Source organism: Pleurodeles waltl, chromosome 4_2 (genome assembly GCF_031143425.1).
Source record: "Pleurodeles waltl isolate 20211129_DDA chromosome 4_2, aPleWal1.hap1.20221129, whole genome shotgun sequence".
Taxonomy (NCBI): domain Eukaryota; kingdom Metazoa; phylum Chordata; class Amphibia; order Caudata; family Salamandridae; genus Pleurodeles; species Pleurodeles waltl.
In genome coordinates, this window is record NC_090443.1 from 787,047,176 (window position 1) to 787,072,198 (window position 25,023).

Sequence of the window (25,023 nt, forward strand, 5' to 3'; positions counted from 1 at the left end):
GTTTTAAGGGAAGTAAGTAGCCTAATATAGATGTTCAATAAAATCAGAATGATTTCTGAGCCCTGAGGTACTTCCTAATGCAAATGCTTGAATTCTGAAAGAAACGGGGTTAAGAGCGACTGCCAAGCATCACTCAGGAAGATAAGATTCCAACCATTTTAATACTACTCCTATCTCAATTGAGGCCAATTGGGCTAGTAGGGTATCATGGTTGGCAGTGTCAAATGCAGCAAACAAGTCAAGCATCACCAAGCCTGTCGACTGACCACTGTCCAACCTCAACCTTAACTCGTCCATGGCAACTAGAAGTGCAGACTTAGGCCCATATTTATACTTTTTTAGTGCCTCATTTGCATAATTGTTTGATGCAAAAGCGGCTCAAACTTGCAAAATACAATTGTATTTTGTAAGTTTGTGCCATTTTTGCATCAAAAAGCGGCACAAATGGGGTGCTAAAAAAAGTATAAATATGGGCCTTAGTTCTGTGTCCTGGTCTAAAGCCAAACTGTTTGTCTTCCAGTTGATAAAATGCTTCCAAGGACTGAGACAAATTTCCATTCACAAATCACTTGAGCACTCTTACCAGGAAAGGTACTAATGAGATGAGTCTACAGTTGCTTAGGACAAATGGATTTGCAGAGGTTTTTCAACAGGGGTATTAACTACCTTTTTGCAAATCTGTGTTACCTCACCCTTTAACAGGGACTGATTACAGATTTGCCAACTAAACTGGAAGTGTTCATCACCAAACTCTTTCCATAGCTTGGGAGGTAGAGGTGAACCTGAGGAGATTGACATGGCAATGGATTGAAAACATTCTTCTGACAAGGGGTTAAAGCTCTCTAGCCTATCTGTATGGCACTTAGGTGTCTCTGAAGCAGTCTGAGTTATAGTAGCTCTTGGCTGGGAACAGATATCAATTTCATCCAAGATGTTTCCAATTTTCTTTTCAAAGCAATTAGCCAGATCATCGTATAATTCTTGTGAAGGTTTAATGTCTTTCTTGCACAATCCGGGTTGGATAATTCTCAAAGAATATTAAATACCTTCCTATGGCTATTAGGAGAGACGCAATAATATTGGTGAAGAAGTCAGCCTTTGCTTTATTGACCTTTTGTTTATGTTCTGCAGCTTTATTCTGAGGTCATGTTTATCTGCCTCAGAGTAGTTGCTGTACACTTTCCTTTCCAATCTCCGGCAAATTAAATTAAGAGTTCTCAATGATTCATTGTACCATGGTGCTGAGAGACTGCTGCAGAGTTTCAGATTGGTGATAGGAATAATTTTGTAAAAAGTTTGTACAATGTCCCACTCAAATGCTGTGCAATATGAATCTATTGAATTATTGGGGTCTAAGATGCTATTTAAACTGAAAAGTGTACCCGAGCTAGGCTTAATCGGCTTACGCCATTGCCTTCCAGTTCATGTGGGAATAGCTCCCTGCATAGGGTAGGAAGGCTCCTTTAATTGCACCTCAAAGGAAATAAAGGCATGATTTGTCCAATGTAGGGATGTAATTTCTGTGCCAGAGAACAGACCTTCCAGGTAGAAAATAAGGTCAGGAGTATGTCCTGCTTGATTTGTGGGGCCCTGTACTTGTTGTTTGATGCCCAGGAATTCTCAAAAGTTTAAAAGTTCTCTCATATCATAAAATACCCTAGTACAACAAAGTTTGAATGGGTGAGCGCCATATTAGAGAAAACGCCAAGGAACTGATCAAGCTATTGACTAGGGAGACCAGGAGGTCTATAGCATAGAATGCCCGATTCTGTGCTATAGACTTCCTCTGCAATAAAATCCTGAGCAACAAAATCACCCCTTCACTATTGCAATTCAAATTCTTTACAGTGAACTTTTAACATTTCACCACTTCCAGGTTACACAAATTAATCCTGCAAGAGAATGATACCCGTTGGAACTGCAGCCTTGCACTGGGCTCCCATGAACACATGTTCTTCAACTGCCAACTCCTAAGCTCATACTGGTCCTCGATCCAGAACCAATTAACATCTGTATTCAGCAAATCCATATCCTTGAACTTTTTATGATAGCACTAGGCCTTTGGGCCTCCTCGTCTACATTAAACTTCAAAACCAATGTCATGGCACTGCTGGACCTTCTTTTGAGATTTGCAGTTAAAGTCATCATATCTGAATGGAAGTCATTTAACCATTTATCTCATCAGAACTGGTGGGCATGGGCCTCCTACCTTAGAATAGTGCATAGCTCTCAAGATGACAATCCGGCCTCGAAACAGATCTCAAGTGAAGTATGGTGAACATTAAATAAATACATAGAACAAAACAACAACATACTCTCTTCTTAGTGGCAGACAGAATACAGTTCCTTCCTGCACCCTCATATTCAAGAACCATATCTCCGACTGACTTTTCCACCCACTAATCTCCCTCAGCTTTTATTCTCAGAGGTGACACACTAATATGGTATACAATACTTAAGAAAATATACATGGGATGAATACTAGTGACACGCCCTTCACACGTTTTATCCTAGTTTTTATGTGTCAACTCCTTAATACCAATAAACTTTAAGGGATCCAATAAGCAGGCTTTTCATCAGTCTCAAGTATGCTATCCGCAGATCATATGATCTGCATCATCTTTTTTTTCTCTCACCCTGTATTTGTATTGCAGGTTCTACTAATCTTGTATGCTTATGTGTTTTATGATAAAGCATAATAAAAAAAAATCAGGGTTTGCAAAGCACAGCAAATCACCCATGAGGGTCTCAAGGTGCTGAATTGTAGGCATGGGGAGATTAAGCCATTTGCTCAGAATCACATGATATTGCGCCAGTGCAGAGGTTCGAACCTTGTCCCCCCATCTCCAAAGTTGACAGCTCAAGTCCTTATGCCACACCCTCTCCCAATACCCTCACTGATTCTGATGAAAGAGGCACCACACCATATACCAGAACTGCAAAATCCCTGCCTATAGATTGTGAACGATTGTATTTGGAAGCGAAACAAAGAAGAGTAGGATGGGCATTTGTGACAAAGTACACACAAGCAGAGTTAGTAATGATGATAAGACCATTAAGAAAAATCAGAAATACTATCTTTAAATAAGAAAAATACAACAAAATGGATCTGGGAGGGTGGAAAACAAGCATGGCAAACAAATTAGACACCTCTGATTTTGTGAAAAATATAGAGTGCCACCAAAGTGGCAACGTAATAAAACACCAGCAACTTGGACTAAACAGGATATTTATTAATCCATATTAAACTTTATTTGTTTCGTTCGTGATTCCTGTCTCACACAATTAACGAACCCCTCATTTACCAAAAAGAATAAAATCAGCCCAATTATACTCAAAATTGATCTATAAGTTATCTCTGAATCATGCAACTTTATCTTTCCTATGACATTCTCTTGTGGTTTGCTGCGTTTGTGTGGTAACCTACTTCCCAAATGACTACTATGGCCCTCATTATGAATATGACGTTCTGCGCCACCGGCGGTGGCGGTAGAAACCTCCAACAGAGGAGCGGGCCGGACCACCAAATAATGAACCAAACGAAAGACAGGCATTCTGCAAACCACCCACCGCCAGTAGAGGAGTGCTGACGATGACAGCAAAGTCCTCCCACAGGCCGACGGAAAGGCCCAACCCGCCCATCAAACTTTACCGTCCATCGACACAGAAACTTTAACGTGAAGCTCACAGAGCCAAACAGTCCACACAGGGCACAGTAGTACACAGAGTGGAGTACCTGTCCGCATGAGATCAGGGAGTCAAGTGAATAAACGATGACGAACGCGCATACGTTGTGCGGCAGCGTGCACCGTCACCCCCGGCGGCGATCATGATATGCCAGGATTCCCCATTGGCATCCATGTTAACCAATGAGGGTGAGAATATCGGTAAACAGCTCCTTATGCTGTGACTTCAACCGCTAGCGGAATGAGGTCACTCCCATAACGAAAGGGCAGAATTACAGTGGGCAGACATTTTGCCATGACCTACGCATTTAAAATTAAATACTTCTCACATTGCAGGCCCTACTAGCAACATGAAGCACCCAGGCCTCTGTCCATTCAGTATTGTAGCACACATGAAATACTCTGTTCCCTCCTTGTGATGTACATGCACATCTGTCAGGTATCAGTTAATGTAGAGACACTACAATGAACAATGCAGTTCACAAATTATGACAAGTGTGCCTATGTATGTGTCTTCATCACACCTTTTCTAAACCCTTCGTAGGTACCGACCCTTGTGGCGAGGAAGGGCACCATCGGTGTACAGACCACTTGTGGATATGAGGACCATGGTGGAGCGTCACATCATAATCACTTACAGACTCACACGTTCAACAGTTCAGGAACTTTGTGCTTTACTGGATTCTGCACTAACTCTGGGAAATCATAATCAGCATGCCATCCCAACTAAAGTGCAGGTGCTCTCCGCACTCCATTTCCTGGCCACAGGCTCATTTCAAGTGATCGTGGGCATGGGTGCTGGATTTTCACAGCCAATGTTCAGCATGGTACTGACAAGATTTCTGAATGCATTTTTACGACATCTGCAGTCCTATGTGAGGTTTCCCCAAAGTACTGACCTCCCTGCCATCAAGTCAGAATTCTATGGCTTTGCCAACATGCCCAATGTTATAGGTGCCATCGATGGCACCCACATACCGATCATCCCCCCAAGAGTGAGTGAACAGGTGTTCAGAAATAGAAAGAACTTTCACTCCATGAACATCCAATTGGTATGTACTGCAGACCAGTACATCTCAAATGTGAATGCCATGTTCCCAGGTTCAGTCCATGATTCTTTTGTGTTGAGGAACAGTAGTGTGCCACAGAAGATGGAATAACTCCAAGAGGACAGATGGTGGATCATAGGTAAGTGTGCCTGTCACTAACTGACATTGCAGAGAACCAGCCTGTCTGAGTAAGGGGCATTGCAATGACGACTCTGTATTGCACCATTTTCTAGGTGATTCTGGCTATCTAAACTTACGTTAGGTCCTGACACCAGTGAGGAATCCCAGGACAGATGCAGAGAGAAATCACAATGAGGCCCATGGACGGATGGAGGGTGATAGAGAGAACTATAGCTTTCCTGAAGGCTAGGACAGTGTTACTGCTGTGATATGGGTTTTATTGGTTGAAGTGAGTGAATAGTGCTATTTACAGTGATGGCAGGTCGTAAGGGAGGGTGTCCTCAAGAGCAACATGGTGGCAGCCTTGTTGGTAGTATTGATGGTTCCATCTTGTCTTACAGTAGTTCATATTGCCTCTTAGCAATGTGTGGTTGGTGATTGGGTGGGATGGTTGCAGTGCATATTGTTGCTGAGATACTTTTTGAAGGGGGCTTTGTTCTTAGCTGTGGTTCCAGTGCCATATCTTGGCCTGAGGGAGCGTTTGGGTGCCTGCTGTTGATCTTCAGGGGATGACATGGTAGGCCCTTGGGTTTCCTGTGACGGTAGTTCCTGGAATGTTTCTGCTGATGGGGTAATCTGATGCTGGTTGTCTGGTGCTGTTGTGGGGGTTTCTTGTCCTGTGTGGGTGTCAGACTGATTTTGGACCAGCTGCAGCAGTGCTCCTGCTATAGTGGCCATTGTGGCATTGTGCTCTTTCCACTGCTCCATGGCCTGTTGGTGGTGTTCCTGCTGCATCCTCTGACTGTGCTCCAGGGTGGACACAACCTGTGCCAACCTGTCATGGGTATGCTGGTAGGCTCCCAATACCTCTGATATCACATCCTGGGCTGCTGCATCCATCCTGTGGCCTCCCCCCTGGCCCACTGCCACCCTTGCACTTGCCCTAGCCCCCTGTGTCTGTGTCCACTGCACAGGTCTGGCAGTACCACTTGTACTGGGGCCCTCACCTTCCTGCATGTTGGGAGTGGGAGACTGTGGCCTCTATACCTGTGTTCCACAGGTCTGTGGCCTGGATACACTGGTGTGGGGACGCCTGCCCTGGGCTGCTGGTCTTGACTGAGTGGTAGGGGTGACAGTGGTTTCCTGGGTGGGGCTACTGCATGGTGAGAGTCCAGGACTGTGTGAGGGGCCTGCCTGCTCATCTGTGTCCAGGGATCCTTCACCAGTGTCCTGTGAGGTGCCTCTGTCTCCCTGAGAGGCACAGGCACTCCTTGTCCCGTCCGTTAGGGTTGCATGGGTGGTGGTACCTGTTGGGGGACATAAACATGTCTGTTGCAGCTGCATGAACATTTGAGGTGAACAGGACTGGGCTATTTTGTACTGGTGTTACTTTCAGTGGCCTTCCAGGGTGCCTTTGTGAGGTTGACATTGCATTTAGCACCAGTGTGGGGTTGCACTGTGGTGGGGGGTGTCGTTCCTTTATGGGTACGTGCAGGGGTAGGTGACTGTGCACAGGGGGAGGGATGTGGGCCTGTTAGTGGGTTTGAGGTCATGCAGGGGGGGTGGATTTAGTGGCTGATGCCTGGGTGGGGTGTTGGTCCTGGTGGGTCTGGGTAGGGTGGTGCCTGCATTACAGGTATGGTGTATATGGGGTATATGTTGATGACTTACCTGAGTCCATTCCTCCAGTGAGTCCAGTAAGTCCCTCAGGGTGCAGGATGGCCAGTACCTTTTCCTCCCAGTCTGTGTGTTCTAGTGGTGTTGGTGGTGGTCCTCCCCCAGTCTTCTGCACTGCAATGTGGTGCCTTGATGCCATGCCCCTGACCTTCCCCCACAGGTTGTTCCATCTCTTCCGGATGTCATCCATGGTGCGTGGATGGTGTTCCACTGCACTGACCCTGTTCACAATGGTCTGCCATAGCTCCATCTTCCTTGCGATGGGTGTGTGCTGCACCTCGGCCCGAATATTTGTGGCTCCACCTTCAAGATCTCGTCCACCATGGTCCCTAACTCCCTTTCGGTGAAGTGTGGATGTTTGGGGGGTGACATGGTGAGTGTGGTGATTGGTGTCGGGACTGGGAACAAGATGAGGGTGCTCTGCTATGGGTCGGTGTGCGTCTCCTGTATGCTGCAGTTTGCTGTCTGCCTCTGGTGCTCTCCGTCTTCTTGCCGTGGTTTCGTTGCATAGGATTGTGGGGTGTGTCTGGAGGTGTTTTATGGGGTTCTGGATGTGTGTCAGGTGTGTGGGTCATACGCCTATCCAATGTGTGCACTTCTTGCTGTTGAGTCCACTTGCCGCCCATGGTGGGCGCAGCCTCCAATGGTCGTCCGGCCTCCACTGTCCCCCAAGGTGATTTGTGCATCATTATTTGGAGGGCGGGATGTAGGTGTGCTTGGCGGTGGCGGGGTGGGGAGGTCTGGGATTCCCAGCAACAGGGTCATGGCGGGGAGTGGTGGTCTGGTGATTTTTGGCTGGGTTGGAATATTCGTTCATTATATGGTGAGTTTCCATTCACTGCCAACAGCGGGATTCTGTTCACCGCCGCCATGGCAGTCGGCGGTGTTTCCCGCTGTGTTCATAAAGAGAGCCTATATTTTGTTCCCTAAGTAACACTATTCACATGTAAGATCCACAGCCCTCACTTTTAAGATGTGGCAACCACACACGAATTGCTTCTGTCATCAAATGGTTTGTGCTGTTGAAAAAACAAAACCTAGGCCCATATTTATGGATTTTGCTGCAAAACTGCATTAATGCAGTTTTGCGCCTAAATTCATGGCATCTGCTAGCGCCATTCCATAGTGCCACCTGGGCACCATATTTATGGAATGGTGCACAGTGGCGCATAGGTCAAACTACCGTTTAGAGAAAAGACGCTAGCCGGGAGGGGGGATGGAGAGAGGGGAAAAGGCGTTAGTGGGTCAGAAATGATGTGGCTAACCAACCTAGCGTCATTTTCTGACTCACTACCACCCAAACATGACTCCTGTCTTAGCAAAGACAGGAGTCATGCCGCCACCCCAATGGCCAGCCCAGGAGACCAGTGTCCCCTGGGCAAGGCCATCACACCCAGTGCCAAGCAGGGGACCCCATGTAAGGGATCCCCAATGGCACATGAAAAACAAAATACTTACCAATACTTACCCAGGATAGGGTCCTCCATCCTATGGCGTCCCTTTGGTGTGGGTGGGGGTGCTGCTGGGGTTTGGGGTGGGCATCTGTGGGCCTATTCCATGGTGTTTAGCCATGGAAATGGGTCCACATGTCCCCTAACACCTGGTCAGACCCAGGAGTTAAATAATGGTGCTAAACAGGCTTAGCGCCATTATTTGGGTCCTCCTACTCCATGCATGTCTGTTGGACTTTTTTCCTTTTCAGGGTCTTCTCCAGTCTTTTTTCCTCCTGCCTCCTATTTTTTTCTGACCTGTTTTTGTTGGCTTATGAACTCTGAGCACTTTACCACTGCTAACCAGTGCTAAAGTGCATATGCTCTCTCTGTAAATTGTATTGTTAATTGGTTTATCCATAATTTGGCATATTTGATTTACTAGTAAGTCCCTAGTAATGTGCACTAGAGGTGCCCAGGGCCTGTAAAACAAATGCTACTAGTGGGCCTGCAGCACTGGTTGTGCCACCCACATTAGTAGCCCTGTAATCATGTCTCAGACCTGCCAGTGTACCCACTGGCCAGGCCTAAACCTTCCCTTTTCTTACATGTAAGACACCACTAAGGTAGGCACTAGGTAGCCCCATCGGCAGGGTGCAGTGTATGTTTAAGGTAGTACATATACTAATGTGTTTTATATGTCCTGACAGTGAAATACTGCCAAATTTGTTTTTCACTGTTGTAAGGCCTATCTCTCTCATAGGTTAACTTGTGGGCTACCTTTAAATATGATTAACGTGTAGATTTCCTTTGGGAGCAGATGGACATGTGGGGTTTGGGGTCTCTGAACTCACAATTGAAAAATAAATCTTTTAGTAAAGTTGGTTTTGAGATTGTGTGTTTGAAAATTACACTTTTAGAAAGTAGGCATTTTCTTGCTTAAACCATTCTGTTTGTAGATTCCCTGTCTGGGTTAGTTTGACCATTGGGCTGTTTGCACCTCTTTCTAGACAGTGACACAAAGGAAGCTGGGGTGTAGCCTGGATATCGTGATGAGCCATCTGTGATAGGAGGGTGGGTAGAAGTAATCACTTATACCTGAAAGGGCTATGCCTGCCCTCACACAATGCAGTCTCCAACCCCCTGGTGTGTCTGGGGCCTGACCTGGGCCAGGCAGGATTTCACAAACAAGAGAGACTTTCAAAGTCAGAACTGGGTATAAGAAAGGCACCCAAACCCCTGAGAATTAGATCACTTCTCGAAATCAAGAAGAATATCTACCTGGAGAAGAGCTGAAGAGCTGAAGAAAAGTGCTGCCCTGCCTGTGACTGTGCTTTGTGGAGCTATCCTACAGTTGCTTCTTCTGCCTGTGCAAGGGGACAAAGACTGGAATTTGTTGTGCAATACTGCTTCTGAAGAAATCTCGAAAGCCTTGTCCTGAGCTTGCCTCCTGTTGTTGAAGTGGTGCCCTATCCAGTTCCTGGGGCCTTGAAAGGGAAGGATGGCAGACCAAGACTGAAAATCCACGCATAGACTGTTCTGCAGGGAAATATTTGACTCTCCTTCTGAGACGCAGCTGAGAAATGACGCGCCGCCGGCTTCGTGGCTGAAATCTACGCTTCACCTGCATCGCGGCTGGAATATTAACGCACGCATCTGGAGAAACAACGTGCAACACCCGCTGACGGAGGCTGATAACATCTCAACCCACATAGAGCGTTTTTTCTGATACCGTGCAGCAGGATATTCAAAGCAACATCGCTGGGCGTGGAAAAACAATGCAAAGCCTGCCCGTACCCGAGGTGCCTGTCCGGATTGATGCTTCGCTCTCCTGCGGAGAAGAAAAACGATGCACGCCGACCCGACCAGAGGAACAACGATGCACGGTCTTGCTTTTGAGTGAGAAATCAACGCATCGCTGTCCTTTTCTGATGCACACTCGCCCGTACGGTGTTATTTTGACGCGACCCAGGTACTTTTTCATGCTAACAGCCTTAGCACTGTTTTCTAAGGATTAAAGACTCTTTTTTCTTTTTAATTCATAACTTGACTTGTGTATATTACTGTGTGTGTTGGTACAAATGCTTTACACCTAGACTCTGATGTTAAGCCTGCCTGCTTGTGCCAAGCTACCAAGGGGGTAAGTGGGGTTAACTGAGGGTGATTCTTCTTTACCCTGACCAGAGTGAGGGTCCTTGCTTGGACAGGGGGTAACCTGACTGCCAAACAAAGACTCCAGTTGTTTTTGCGCAGAGGGTAAATAAGGCGTTAGGGGGTTAGCATCATATTAAGGACAGAAACGCCTACCTTGCATCTAATTAGCGCAAGGTAGTTTGCTGCATCCACAATATTACACTAACTCCTATATTATGATTCTAGATGGGTTAAAATATAAATATGGAGTTGAGTTTGCGTCGTTTTAGCGTCAAAATAAATGACTCTAAACAGCACAAACAAAGTGTAAATATGCCCCCTAAATTGTTAAAAGTACATTGACAAAGTATTATTTATTTATAGACATTTTTTTCCGAAGGAATTTCTTCAATAATATGCAGTGAGGTAGCTGCACAAACATCACACACAAATAAAAAAATCAAAAACAAATTAATGAACGTCACCAAGGAACTGTGATGCAAAATATAACGTCAAATCCTTTGAATTATGCATCTCGTTTCCTACATTTCCTGCAAGTGTAAAGGCGTTTCTTTAATTGTTAGTCTTTTATGTAATTAGCAGACAATAGGAACTCGTTTAGAAAGTAACATGGATTGGCCTCCTGTCGGTAACTAAACACTCAAAAATATCTGGCAGTGGGGTTCAACTATGTGTGCTATTTTCGTGGAAGGACATTCTTATACGAATGTTTTTCTTTCTCTTCCTTAGAAATGAGATCCATTTTGAAGGGTGTTGGAACAGTACTTACCCTTCTGAGGAGAGAGGGTTTCCATTTAAAAGTCCCCCTAAGGGACTAAAGAACTTTCAAAAAAGAGTGACGGAAATGTCTTTAAAAAATGATAATATACATCATAGAATGATGCAACTTTATTTCGGAAATTAAAAAACCTTTGACGTGCTCCAAATGTGTTAGTTCAATCAGACAATGTGGCTAATCACCAAGGTGAAATTGAAAGTTACCTCCATTAAATGCTAGTGTAAAAGTTAATACATTCAGCTCATAATCATTATGCACATGCTAGTTATAATAATTTACTGTCCGTACCAAAGGCTTATAATTAAATATAAAATGCACATCGGAATTTTAATGAGTAATTAGGGCAACATAACTAATACACATAAAAGTACCATCGCTCATTAAAATGTTAAAAGACCAAACCTGTTCTGCCTACAGGTTATGCATATCATATGTAAAAGTGCGGATCCAGGGCATTCTGTGAATCACTTTATCTGGGGTGACATTTGAAAATCATGCTTTTAGAACTAGGTACATTTTAAGCACAAAAATTACATTCACTATAACTTGGGCCCAGATTTACAAGACCCTTGCGGCCCTTAGCGCCAAATTTGCGGCAACATTTTTGCCACCAACGTGATGCTAACGGGCCACTACCATAGCACCATATTTACAAGGTGGCACAAACTAGGTTCAAACCTTTTGAGCCACATCATGCATAATATATGCATAATATATGCAAAGGGGGCATTCCTTCATTGGAGGGTTATAAAAATGGCGCAATGGAATCTACAAGACCCATTTCACCATTTCTACTGTCATTTTAACACCTGCTTAAAGCAGGCATCACAATGAGGCACCCATTGATTTCAATGAGCATCTTAACACTATACTGGATTAGCATGATTTTTTTTACGCTAATCCAGTAGAGCGTTACAATAGCATCAAAAAAATGACGCTATTGCCCCTAACATGCACAATGGTGCGCTGTATTGTAAAAACAGCGCTCCCATGGTGGACTTAGGGAATGTAAGGGGGCTCCAAAAAAAAGTGACACATCACTTGTGATGGGCCACCTTCCTGTAAATATGGGACTTGGTGTCCTTTCATGACAAGAAAAATAGCTCAATGTGAGGTTTTCGGAATTACAACGCAGACATTTTTTTATATCCCATTAAACAAAACGCAACTTGGTTCATACTTCACTGCAATAGATGGCTACTATTAGGCCATACCGAGGAATAGGTTTTATATGCAAAGTCGGTTTGAAGCACAAACCATGTGATTCGAAAGGTTGCAACTACGAAAGAGCCTTTCTTGATGCAGAAAGCCCCTTTACTAGTTTTAAAAATATTTCTGACTTGTAAAAGGGTTTTTGAGACCCAGTGCAAATCTCGAATAGGAGAAGGCATGAAAGCAGCATTGCTCCACTATTTAAGAGCTCGAGAGATATGATTTGGGAACAGAATTGTAGTCCCAACCATTTTTCAGATAACAACACCTCAAAAGGGGTGCTATATGATTTACAAAGTAGAAAGGGTCCCCTGTGAAACCCTTTCCCATAGTGAGTCTACAAAATACGTTTCAAGGAATTTTGTCAGTGGTCCATGGGGATTTTTTTTTTTAAACGTATATTGTAACACAATCCCAGTGAGATGCATTTTAAACCTGTGCCAGAATGACACCTGTTGGAACTGCAACCTAGCATCGGGCTCCCGTGAACATATCGATCCAGAACCAATTAACATTTATATTCAGCACATTCAGCAAATCTTTATTTAAAAACCGTCACAGACATAGTGGTCTGCTGACCCTTGCCAGGCACCATCCCTTCGATTGGCCACTCAGAGGATGTAAGAAAAAGTTACTTGCCTAATTAATATTGACTACTCAGGTTGTTGTGCAACCCCCTGCCATTCAGGAGTCTGTGAACTGTTGTATTTGTACATAGGTCTGTTCACAAATTCAAAATTGATTTGCAAAAATTCAGTGCTCAATTTGCAAACACTTATTGCAAATCAATTCTTACTACATGACTGTATCAGCACTAATGTTGTTTATACTATCTATAGCGAGGTGTTGACACTCCTTTATGATTGTGTAGAATCACTACACTTTCTCATGTCTTATTAAACTAATGTTTTATGAAGTACCATAGTGATATTGATCACGGGGTGGATCTATTACTGGGTGGATCTAAGTTGAGAAACCAACATAAATTAGCTCAAATAAGATTAATTGCGTATAGGGGCATAGTCTGGGAGGTCTCCTGAAGAACAGTGTAGTATCCTCACGAAAATGAAGTAAAATGGACATTCTGAGTTCTCATAGATATGTTAATAGTTACAGTTCCCAGAATGGATATCTGTTATTTCGGAATGTGATCTTTGTGCATTAAGTCGTACCTCTATTAAATGTTATTCGGATTTATTCAGAGTTTTTGTAAAATGTAATGACAAATCTCAGTTACTCTAAAGTACAGACATAAAAATCTAGCTGAATTACAGTGATGTGTAGTTAAAGTCAAATTAGTTAGGTTTAATGATTATGTAACCCCTGTTGTTCTCTATGAAATACAGTTGTAGGGAAGTATAGGACTTGGCCCTCTCTGCAGGGTCACCCCCAAATGTTTTGGCTTCTCTCCCCTGTTTTCTGCTTTCCAGTGCTAAAGTGCTTGTGCTCTCTTGATAAAACAATGTAAAACTGGCTTACACCCAATTGTCTCATTTAATGTACTTATTAGTCTTTAGTAAAGTGGTACTACGTGTACCCAGGGCCTGTAAATTCAATAGTACTAGTGGCCCTGCAGTAAATATTGTGCCTCCATCTTAAGCAGCCCTTTAATACAAGTTGTAGGCCTGCCATTGCAGCCTGTGTGCAGTTTTATACATTATATAGTTTTTATAGTTCTGTCAGATATTCCTTAAAACATTATAATTGACTTCAAAGTAAGAGGTTTAACATTCATTTGCACAACATGACTCAATCATAAACAATAAAAAAACATAAAGGTTTGAGACACAAGATTTATGTGTAACCAGTATATATTGTAATCAGACAATACTGATCACTGTACTACTCAACGAGGTTCTAAATAAGTGATAAGTGAAAGAAGGTGCTTATGGAGTGCATTGACGACAAGGTGTGTTAGACCTGACAGGCTTAGGGTGGTCACCCCTAACTTTTTGCCTGCCTCCCTCTGCTTTTCAGATACTGTTTTTGCTGATTTTAAGACTCTGCACGCTTTACCACTGCGAACCAGTGCTAAAGTGCATATTCTATCTCCCTTTAAACATGGTAACATTTGATCATACCCAATTGGACTATTTAATTTTCTTATAAGTCCCTAGTAGAGTGCACCATATGTGCCCAGGGCATGTAGATTAAATGCTACTAGTAGGCCTGCAGCACTGATTGTGCCACTCACTTAAGTAGCCCCTTAACCTTGTCTCAGTCCTGCCATTGCAAGGCCTGTGTGTGCAATTTCACTGCCAATTCGACTTGGCATTTAAAAGTACTTGCCAAGCCTAAAACTCCCCTTTTTCTACATATAAGACACCCATAAGGTACCCTAGGTAACCTATAGGGCAGGGTGCTGTGTGGGCAAAAGGCAGGACATGTACTTATGTAATTTACATGTCCTGATAGTGTAAACACTGCTGTAGAGGCCTGCTCCCTTCATAGGCAAACATTTGGGCTGCCTTCATACATTGTTTGAGTGGTAGCTGCTGATCTGAAAGGAGTAGGAAGGTCATATTTAGTATGGCCAGAATGGTGATATAAAATCCTGCTGACTGGTGAAGTTGGATTTAATATTACTATTTTAGAAATGCCACTTTTAGACAGTGAGCTTTTCTCTGCACTTAAATCTTTCTGTGCCTTACAATCCACGTCTGGCTGGGTTTAGTTGACAGCTCCTTGTGCATTCACTCAGACACACCACAAACACAGGATACTCATCCTCACTTGCATACATCTGCATTTTGAGTGGGTCTTCCTGGGCTGGGAGGTTGGAGGGCCTGCCTTCACACAAAAGACTGCCACACCCCCTACTGGGACCCTGGCAGACAGGATTGAACTGAAAGGGGACCTGGTGCACTTCTAAGCCACTCTTTGAAGTCGCCCCCACTTCAAAGGTACATTTGGGTGTATAAACAGGGCCTCTGCCCCTACCAACTCAGACACTTCCTGGAGAAGAAACTTGTAACCAGAACCTGTATCCTGCCAAGAAGAACTGCCTGGCTGCACAAAGGACTCACCTGATTGCTTTCTGTGAAGGACTGCTGCCTTGCTGTTGCCCTGCTGCCTTGTTGCTCTCTGGCTGTGGTGAGGAAGTGCTCTCCAAGGGCTTAGACAGAGCTTGCCTCCTGTTCCCTGAAGTCTCAGGACCAAAAAGACTTAGGGCCTGATTCTAACTTTGGAGGACGGTGTTAAACCGTCCCAAAAGTGGCGGATATACCACCTACAGTATTACGAGTTCCATAGGATATAATGGACTCGTAATACGGTAGGTGGTATATCCGCCACTTTTGGGACGGTTTAACACCGTCCTCCAAAGTTAGAATCAGGCCCTTTATTTCTTCAAGAAGGACTCCTTGTGCGGTGAAATTTGACGCACAGTGTGCCAGAAACGATGCACAGCCTGCACCGTGGTGAAAATTTAACCGCACGCTGAACCGGAATGGCACAGACCAACTTCGCAACGAGAAGATCGATGCAGCGTCAGCGTGGCGACAGGAAATTAGATGTACGGCCCACTGGATCAATGCACAGCTGACCGGGAATGATGCAGCCCGACTTCCAGAGAGGAATCGACGCATCGCCTGTTGTGCGGTAAAACCTTCAACGCAACGCCAACCGGATCTACGCAGCTCCTGTGTCTTTGTCCTTCCAGTGAAGGAAATCCACCCACGGTCCCCAGGGAGTCCGAAAACCCCGCAACCCAAAGAGGATCCATGACCGAGCACCGGAATTCGACGCACAGCCATGTGCGGCCCGAGAAATCGACGCACACCCCTTTGTTTCCACGCATCTCCTCTGCGGTTCTTTTCGGAGATTTTTCACGCGAACCAGGTACTTTGTGCTTAAAAGAGACTTTGTTTGCTTTTAAAAAGACTTGCGACACTTTATATAACTTTTCAGTGATATCTCAACATGTACTTATTGTATTTTAATTGTTTTGACCTACATCTTATCAGATAAATATTATATATTTTTCTAAACACTGTGTGGTGTATTTTTGTGGTGCCTATGGTGTTATTGTATGATTTATTGCACACATAGTTTACACATTGCCTTCTAAGTTAAGCCTGACTGCTCAGTTTCAAGCTACCAGAGGGTGGGCACAGGGTCATTTGGATTGTGTGTGACTTACCCTGACTAGATTGAGGGTCCTTGCTTGTACAGGGGTTAACCTGACTGCCAACCAAAGACCCCATTTCTTCCAAGGTGAATATACAATCAAAACACAATACAAAGCTTCTCGGGCGTAGCCATTTAATTTACAATAAATTCTCTCATAGGGGCAATCATTACTTCTCTTTTATGGGCCAAATGGTCTTAAGATGCAGACAGAAAACAAAGGTCAAAGCTTCAGCCCTTTAAACATGCATGCTCCATAGCAACATCGAAGTCAGGTCTTTATCAGAACTGTGTGTGGAACCCTCTGTTTATCGAATTAATATAGCATCAGATCTCTCATGTTTCAAAGACTTGAATTAAGTACTCTAATCCAGGACCCAGGTACAACTCACCTGGAACTGATATAAATAGTAAACACAATGGCCACTGTTGCTCATCGTACATCTGATGGGCTTTAGTAAATTGGAGGAGAAGGAAAGGAGAGAAAAAACATTACTCTCCAATGTGCCTATGTGCCTAAAGTTTCACTAGTAGCAGATCTAATCCACACTCATCAATAAAATAGTAATCCCCAATGATATGTGCCACTTATCAATTTTCATAACATCACAACCAGAAAAATCATTAATCCACAAGATGTATGAGGCTCATCATTTTTCTGACATTGCATCAAGACTGGAGCTTCTGAACAAATAAAAATGGAGAGTTCTATCTTAGTCATCTGGTCTCCCGACAGGATATTTAGATTCATGTTCTCAATCCTCCATACAAGGCAAAGTGTACCTCAACACTTCCTCAGAATCTCCTGCCAGTTACACCGTTCTTCTCTATAGTGCATGGAAAACAACCACTCACAGAGCCAGCAGCTATGCTGCTGACTCTGATACCATGTAGCAACATGGTTATCATCCTTTATTACTAATGAATTCAGTGGGATGTAAGCAATGTATTACAGACTTTGAACAAATGCATAAATAGCCACTTTACGATTCAGAAATAACATGATCATTGTTACAAAAAAACAAATGGTGGAAATATTACTCAAGAAACATGAATGGAAAAAAAATACAGCAATGAATTATTAACTCCCAGGTATGGATGACCATATTGCAACAGATTCTAATGTACTCTTTCAGAACAATTACAAAACAATCCATATGTACATGGAAAAAAAACATTTATTAATAATGATTGCCACCTGCAAGTTGTTTTCTTCATTAATTGAGTCCTTTGTGGACAGTGTCCAACAAATGTATCCACGTGCATTCTCTCATTATGGTCACCTCCCAATGGGTTCTTAATTATTTTGCAAGTGGGGCTCCTTAGGTTTTACACTGTATCCTCCTGCAATGTTGTAGAATCTTGGCCTTAACTTTCTGCCGGGTCTGCTCTACATAATCCAACCTGCCTGCGCCTTTGAGGAAATAGATGACATCAGTGCTGTTACAATTATTATGGTTTCTGAGAATTAAGTTCTCATTATTATTAGGTAAATCCTTATTCTCCAGCAGTCATCACTTGCCTTGCATCTCCCACGCGTGAAATGTCCAGTGTGGGTGGCTCGTTCTATTGTGCCATTAAGTCAACGGTTTGTTGCTACTGTCCAGTTAATCATGCACTAGGTCTAACATTTGTTATTTCGTTTTTAATGTTGTTAATGTGAGTACAAAAAGTATTCAGATATATCACACTGTCATTTTTGTCTTTTGATAGTTCTCTCCTTTTCCTACAAGTAACCCTTTCATAGATACTGTCACCTTTTGGAGGAGGTATTTTGATGGAATTTTACTTGCAACATGGTATCACAATTAGCAGTGCCTCTGGCAGTTTTCACACCATGTATAGCATGTGGCCTGTCAGAAGGCCATTTAGTGGTATGCAATTCGCTATCTCTCCAGCATGCACTCTAACGTCTTGGTTTTGCTTCTTCTTTATCTGTGAATAATTGCTTGCCACACGTCACAGAAAAGAGAGGTATCACTAGCACTGGATCCTGAGGAAGTGAAGGGGTACACTTAGTCTTGTATGAAGTGTTACAAGGATTTTGAGAATCTAAATACCCTGTGGGGAGACAAGGCAATTAACATAAAGTTTTCTATGTTTCTTTAGCACTTCTCATCTGGATGCAGTGTTGGAAAAGTGATTAGCTGCATATATTTTGTGGATTAATGATTTCTCTGAGGCTGTAGTTTGAAAACAGATAAGTGGCACAAATCTTTAGAAATTATATAGTTTTTGTTGTCTGTGGAGTAGATTTACTATTATTTAAACAGCAGGCATATCACCACATCAGAGAGTAATGTCCTTTCTCATCTTCCTCACTCCTTTTTTTATCTCGCAGGGGTGATTTGCCTCCGGTGTAACCTGCAGGGACACAACAAACTCTAGAGTCCTTTAACCGTGCACCTGGTCTCTGCCAGGAGCGAGTCCTGACCCCTTATGTTGTAACCAAACTGTCCTGGACCTTTGTAATTGGTGTTAAAGGTGCAAATCTATTACAAACCTGAAACTTGGAGCTTTGACAAATTTTCACCAAAAAGTGACCTGAGAACTGACAGGAGACCAGAACCTACCTGCTCACCGATCCGCCTGAGGTGCATCTGTGCTCACCCTTAACTTGCAGTAGCTCCGGCTATGTTCTTCTACACAGCAGCAATTCATGTTCAGTGGGGCCTCTTATCAATGGTATCTAGCATGGGGGAGCCCTCTTCACACCTGAGGATTCACACCGCTGGAGATTTTCAAATTGCAAAAAAGTGAGAATGCCTGAAAGTAGAAACCATCATTGAGATTCCATCCAGTGGTTCCCTGGTGAGTCCTCCTCGTCCACGGGCACTGCCAGCTGCTTAGGCCCACTGAACTTTACCTCATCATGATTTTCCACACAATATCCTTAAATTCTGAAGTAGAGACTGGGCCCAATCCAGCTCGTGCAGCTGAATCAATCCATCATTGTTAGCCTTAACTTTTAACTGTGCCCCAAATCTGTGCGACCAGATAGACACAGTTGGCACTTTTGTTTTATAGGAGATATTTTTTCACTTAAACCTTTTTTTTTTTAAACTCAGAACTCCAGTACTACTGCTTGTTTTTCATTGGTTTTGGTGTAATTTTATTTATTATTATTGTTTTTCGATGTGGGAGTTTTGTCTTCTATTATATTTCAGCATTCTTACAGGCTATTTGCTGCAGTTACCACAGTGCCACTAAATTAAGCCTGACTGCTTTTGTGTCAAGATAAAAGAGGGTTAAGCACAGGTTACTTAACTGAGTTTTGGGATTCACCCTGAGGGGGACTGTGGATGTTGCTTGAGAAGGATCTTGACCCCACCCCCTTCAGAAACCCAGGCTTCCTACAAGAAGCCTAAAACATGCAGCTTTCTGATGACACCTGAACCACACATGATTGGTTTCAGGAGTCTGGTCATGGTGAAGCGCAGTCTAACGTTAAGGGATTTGTACACCCAGCAATCTGGCCCCATGTTTCAGTCTCTCAAATGACCAGGTGGGTGGAGGTAGAACGAAAGTTTTCAGTTGGACATAGTGGGGGGTCAGTTTCTTCAATGATACTGGATCCTGCCCCTGTATGCTTTATGAACCACAAGCAGAACTTTAAGTTTAATTCTGCTATTTACCGAAACCAAGTGCAGTAATTTTTAAAGGTACATACATTGCATGCCAGCCATTATCAAGCTATTGGGTCAAAAAGAGTTGATGTAGCTAATCGCTTTCTGTTGACATAATGCAAAAAATTCAAGACTATTAGTTTTAATAACTGTAGCTTTTCAGCATGGATGAAATATATATATTTGTTTTAAGTCACTTATCACTTTTGTTTTAAGTGCGTGTAAGGAAGATCTACAATTTCCATAATGCCTTGTCATGTGATTGGTTATTGAAACACGTATATTGTGACAGAAAGATGTTAAATTGCATCACATTGGTTATTGTCATTTGTGTGCATTGTAGCTGCATAAATTAATGTGGACTGCATATCGTCTCCCGAGAGCGTGTTTTTTTCTGAACAACTTGAGTTGTAAGCCAACAATCGAAATTTAAAAACATTGAATCCATTGCACAAAACGCACTGCACCACCAAAAATCGAGGGCTGAGTGCCATAAATATGTATATAAAATGAATTGATACAAAGCAATCACACCCTCTTAAGAGTACTCTGGTTCTATGGGTGAATACAATTGCAGCTTATACAGCGGAACTTGTGTGACAAATATCACGCACAATTTATTTTTGTGATCACTTATTAAATGATAATGTCTGACAACATTGAGTGATCTTGCATGGAAAGGTAAGTTAAACCAGACTGATGTCGTGGCTGACCAAAAATGTCAACATTTGCCAAACAAGTGCACATGAATTTTTGAACACCGTAAAGAGCCACCACCTCTGTGTAAATCTGAGAAATTGTCAGGTTAGGCTGGCACATTTAGGGTTGTAGTAAGACATCATGTCTAGATCAAAATATCTGTGATGATCTCAGAGAAAGACAGATAAAAATCAGTTTTGCTGCTCAGTATGGGAATGTGTGTAAAGTAATTTCAAGCAATGTTAAGTTCATCTTTCGTAATTGAGGAATACAAACTGATATATTCAAGATGTCTACCCTGGGAGGTTGCCCAGCAGTTTGACCCCTAGATCAGACCATATGGCATTTGCAGGTATCTGCTTGTCTCTATTCATGTTTCTATCAATAGGAAAAGACTGAACAGGTACAGCTTTCTCTGAAGTGTAATCAGATGAAAACTCATTTTCTGAAAAGAAAAACGTACTGCAGACCTTAAGTCTGCGCAGATCAAATCAGACTGTTTATGCTCCTTGAAGTGCATTAGCTGGATGGGTTAAGGGATATGTGTTAGGCGAGGGTAAACTTCAACTGTGTTACCTAGGGAAAAAGGAAATGTGGCTTAATTGAAACTCACCAGCAGCGCCTGACTCTACATTGTGTAAAAATCACCTAGGGCCATATGTACGAAAGCTTTTTCCCATAGACACAGAATGGGTAAAATCCTTTGCTATACCTGGCCCCTAATTCCCTGAGCCTAAAAGTGTGGTATATTTTTTGTGCAATCTCCTCTTAATGCATACAAACTTGTACATCTTCTGCCAACCCCACAAGTAAATGATAGCACTCTGTTGCTTCCTACTTAGGTTTGTACTATATATATGTCAATACATACACTCGTGCAATTTTGCCTTATTAAAACTTCCCCAACCTACAATATTATATTGTGCATTTATGTGACCCTCGATGTACATTTTCACCCTTGGCACACTGGAACAGCACAGACTGTCAGAAGGCAAGAAGCTGCTGTTTGCAATGCTTGTGGCTTTTAGGGGTTTCATTAGCGAGAAATGTGTCCTCGAATCAAAAATGGAACCGGAAGACACCTTCCATACCAAAATATAGTGCAAAATGCTTTTATGTAGTTACAAAGTATGCACATTTTGCACTACTGAATTTTTTTTAAGACTCTGGGGCATATTTAGGAGCCCCTAGTGCCATCTACCGACACATTAATGTCATTTCTTTATGCTAATGTTTCATTAGATGGCCAAAATTCCCAAGCCATATTTACAAAGTGGCACAATGCATGCATTGCATCACTTTGTAGCCCTTTGCGCTATATTATGCGTGTGCCAGGCATAATCTATGCAAAGGGGTGTTCCCCCATTTGGGGGGGGTCTCAAAAAAAGGGTGCAAGGAAATCTAAGAGATTTTCTTGCATAATTTTTTCTGCAATTTAAACACCTGTTCAGAGCAGGCAACAAAAGGGCGCACGCCATTGAATATTCACTCTTATTTACTCTGCAGGAGTAATTCCTGCAAAGTACATCAATAGCGTCAATAAACATGATGCTATTGTCCCCTACCCTGCGCCATGGTGCTTAAATACGGTGCACACAAGGTGGTGGTAGGGGGTGCTAAGGGGCACAAACAAAATGACGCTGCACTGGGTGCAGCACCATTTTCCTCAAATCTGCCCCCCTACCTGGAATATTGATACAATGAAATATTACATAGATATAGAATTGTGAGACATTTTCCACCCTTTCTACATTAAATCAATTCAGTAGAGAAGCAGCAAGTGAGAGGGGTGGGCTCGAGCAAATGTGGGCTGGTAGGAGATTGGGGCTGCTTTGCTCGAGCAGCGCACATGGATTTGCATGGAGGTACGGGGAGGGTGCTATGAAACTTGCAAGGTCCTGGGCTGCCAGGTGGGAATATTTCATTTTCCACATCCCATTGGAGAGAGTGGGCATGGCTGAGCTGCAATTGCACCCTTGGCCAATCCACATGTGACTTTACAGATCAGATTTTCCAACTTGTAAAATCAGGTCTTATGATCACACACCCGGAAAATTTGAATGAAGGACGCCAGGCAGTTAAAATCAGAAGGAAGTATCTTGTCTAGTATTACCACTCTACCCACCTCAAAATCGAACCTGTGGGTGACTTAGGGGTGAGAGAACATTTCATGTTAAAATGAAATTGACAGTAATTGACCTGATTCAATTTCTGAGCTGAACAATAATTCTGCAACCTTTGGGCAATATCTGCATGGCATAGTTTTACTTTTTGCTTTGAGGGCACTAATACTATGGATACCGAGGGGAGTGAAGTGCTGCACAGAGACACAGACATTACATGTAACCACGTTCAATTTTTGCAAGTAAGAAAAGTGATTACTGAACATCCGCATATGACCTACGGGTCACAATTCGAGCCATGGTAGGGCAGATCTAAAAGTTAGCCTTATCCATAAGGGTGTAGATCAGGCCTCTGCAGCGCCTGTACTACACATGTGCCCCTACCTTTTCAGCCACCCAATTCGGTCTGGGTCCTATTGACATTGCTGTGATGTATGCAAACCTCAGGGGCCCATCACCACATTCTGCGGGGGTGGGAGGGATGGAGGGGGCATACCATCAATTTGCATAACGCCACTGCTACTGCAATTCATGAGTATTCGTAAACTTGGTAATAGATCACCTGTTATTCACAACAATCACACATAACAAAATGGGGGTTTTAGCAGGTATATAAAAAAGCAAGTGTGGTGAGAACTAAGCCACTTCATGAAGGGATCCTGGAATTGTGTATGTTCAGTCAGCTGATGACCAGGGAGCTCCACGGTTGAGCAGTGCATCAGTTAAACCCACTTTGTGCTCTATATGTTTGAGGTCTACTATTGTATTATTCTCTCACAATTTATTTATGTTTGTTCTGCTTCGAGGCGCTTTTTGTACAAAATGACTGCACAAAAGCGTATTTAATTGTTTTTAGTAAAACCTCAGTTTTACTCTACAGTTGCCCCCACAATTTTGGAAATACGGCCGTCGGGAGTGGCCCTTGGACGCAGCGGATTGATACGATGTGAAACAGCAGCAGTTCCAGCACCCCAATTTGAATGGTACAAAGGAGACAAAAAGTAAGCAACACATTTTTTTTCAAATTAGAACAAATGCTGTTGTCTTGTCTGTTGCCCAGAATCATTTATTTTTAATGGTGCCTTTCGACGTTTCCTAGGTGGCTTAATTGACGGTATACTCTTTCAAAGTGGTTAAATTAGTCTTGTCGTGAAATCTCTGAATTGTAATCTTGACCAAATTTCATCCCATTAGGAAGCCAATTAGTGTCTACACCCAAGTAGACACCTCCAACCTCCCTTTGCAAGGCGATCTCGTTTAATCATCCACAGTACGATGGGGAATCATGTTTCACACTTGGAAATCATTTATCTGAAACGGTTGTCTGTTGTAGTAAGACTTTCAGTTCTTTTAAAAGAAAAGGATATATTTCTCCTTTGACTGGTTCATCTCACCTAGTGATGTTGAGGTTTTGTAAGGTATGATGTCTGTGTGAAATTGAAAATTGCATTCGGTGAAGTCTCCATTATATAGGGTTCCAGAGAAATGTACCAAGCACATCCAAGCTCGCACACCTAATTGGTATCCTGCCTTGCTCTCTGTAAAAAGGGGTCAATGGATTGACCGATGTAGGCATTCAACAGTGGTAGCTTCCACCTTGGTGGGATTTTCAGCGTTCAGCACCAGGTCAGCTGGGGGTTTGGAATGCTGCTATTGACAACTGAACTATTGTTAGAGAGAGGAGGAACTAATTAAAAACACTTTCACTCAAAAATGTTTTATCCAAAAGTGTCAAATCAACGTGAAAAAGTAAACAAGGAGGTTGACACCAGAGAGGACGGAAATAAAAAATCCATAAATCCGCTTTTTTATGATTTCCTTTTTGTTGTTCTCTGCCTGTAGATGAAAATACTGACCGTTATCCTTCTGTTGAGTTTTTCCCTACTTAAAAAATACATCAAATGTTGGGCGAACGTTTTCATTTCAGCCAAATGTTACTTTTACCCAGTTTATTCTATTTCTTTTCCCGAACCGGCAAATGATACTGCCAGGACTATCTACCACTATTACATTTTAGAGCAGATTTCTAAGTGAAAGCATTACATTCTGGCCTGGTGATAAGGTGCCGTGCAAGCAGCGTATAAAAATGAACCATGATTGTACAGTATTTTGATTTCAAATTGTGCTCAATTTGGAAATGGAACATAAAGTGCTCCATATGTAAGCACTGATCACACTTTTGTGAATGTGTTGTTAAGTGAGCAACACAACTCCTGATAATCCTATGAAAGAATTAGTACTATCCACAAAGATTATGTTGACGAAAATCCTTGGTATATGACTCCTGAAACTAAAATCATTCCACAGGGACATCGAAATAATTAATTTCTTACATCTAGTT

At 42.8% G+C, this 25,023-nt stretch overlaps 1 protein-coding gene across 1 annotated transcript in view; it reads left to right on the top strand.

Annotated features, from left to right (window-relative positions):
• NEGR1 (neuronal growth regulator 1) overlaps nucleotides 1-25,023 on the top strand; it is a 2,074,771-nt gene that overhangs the window by 1,574,477 nt on the left and 475,271 nt on the right. The window contains exon 5 of the mRNA XM_069232442.1: nucleotides 23,563-23,683. Within this exon, the coding sequence (XP_069088543.1) occupies nucleotides 23,563-23,683 (121 nt within the window). The remainder of the gene's footprint in view (nucleotides 1-23,562; nucleotides 23,684-25,023) is intronic.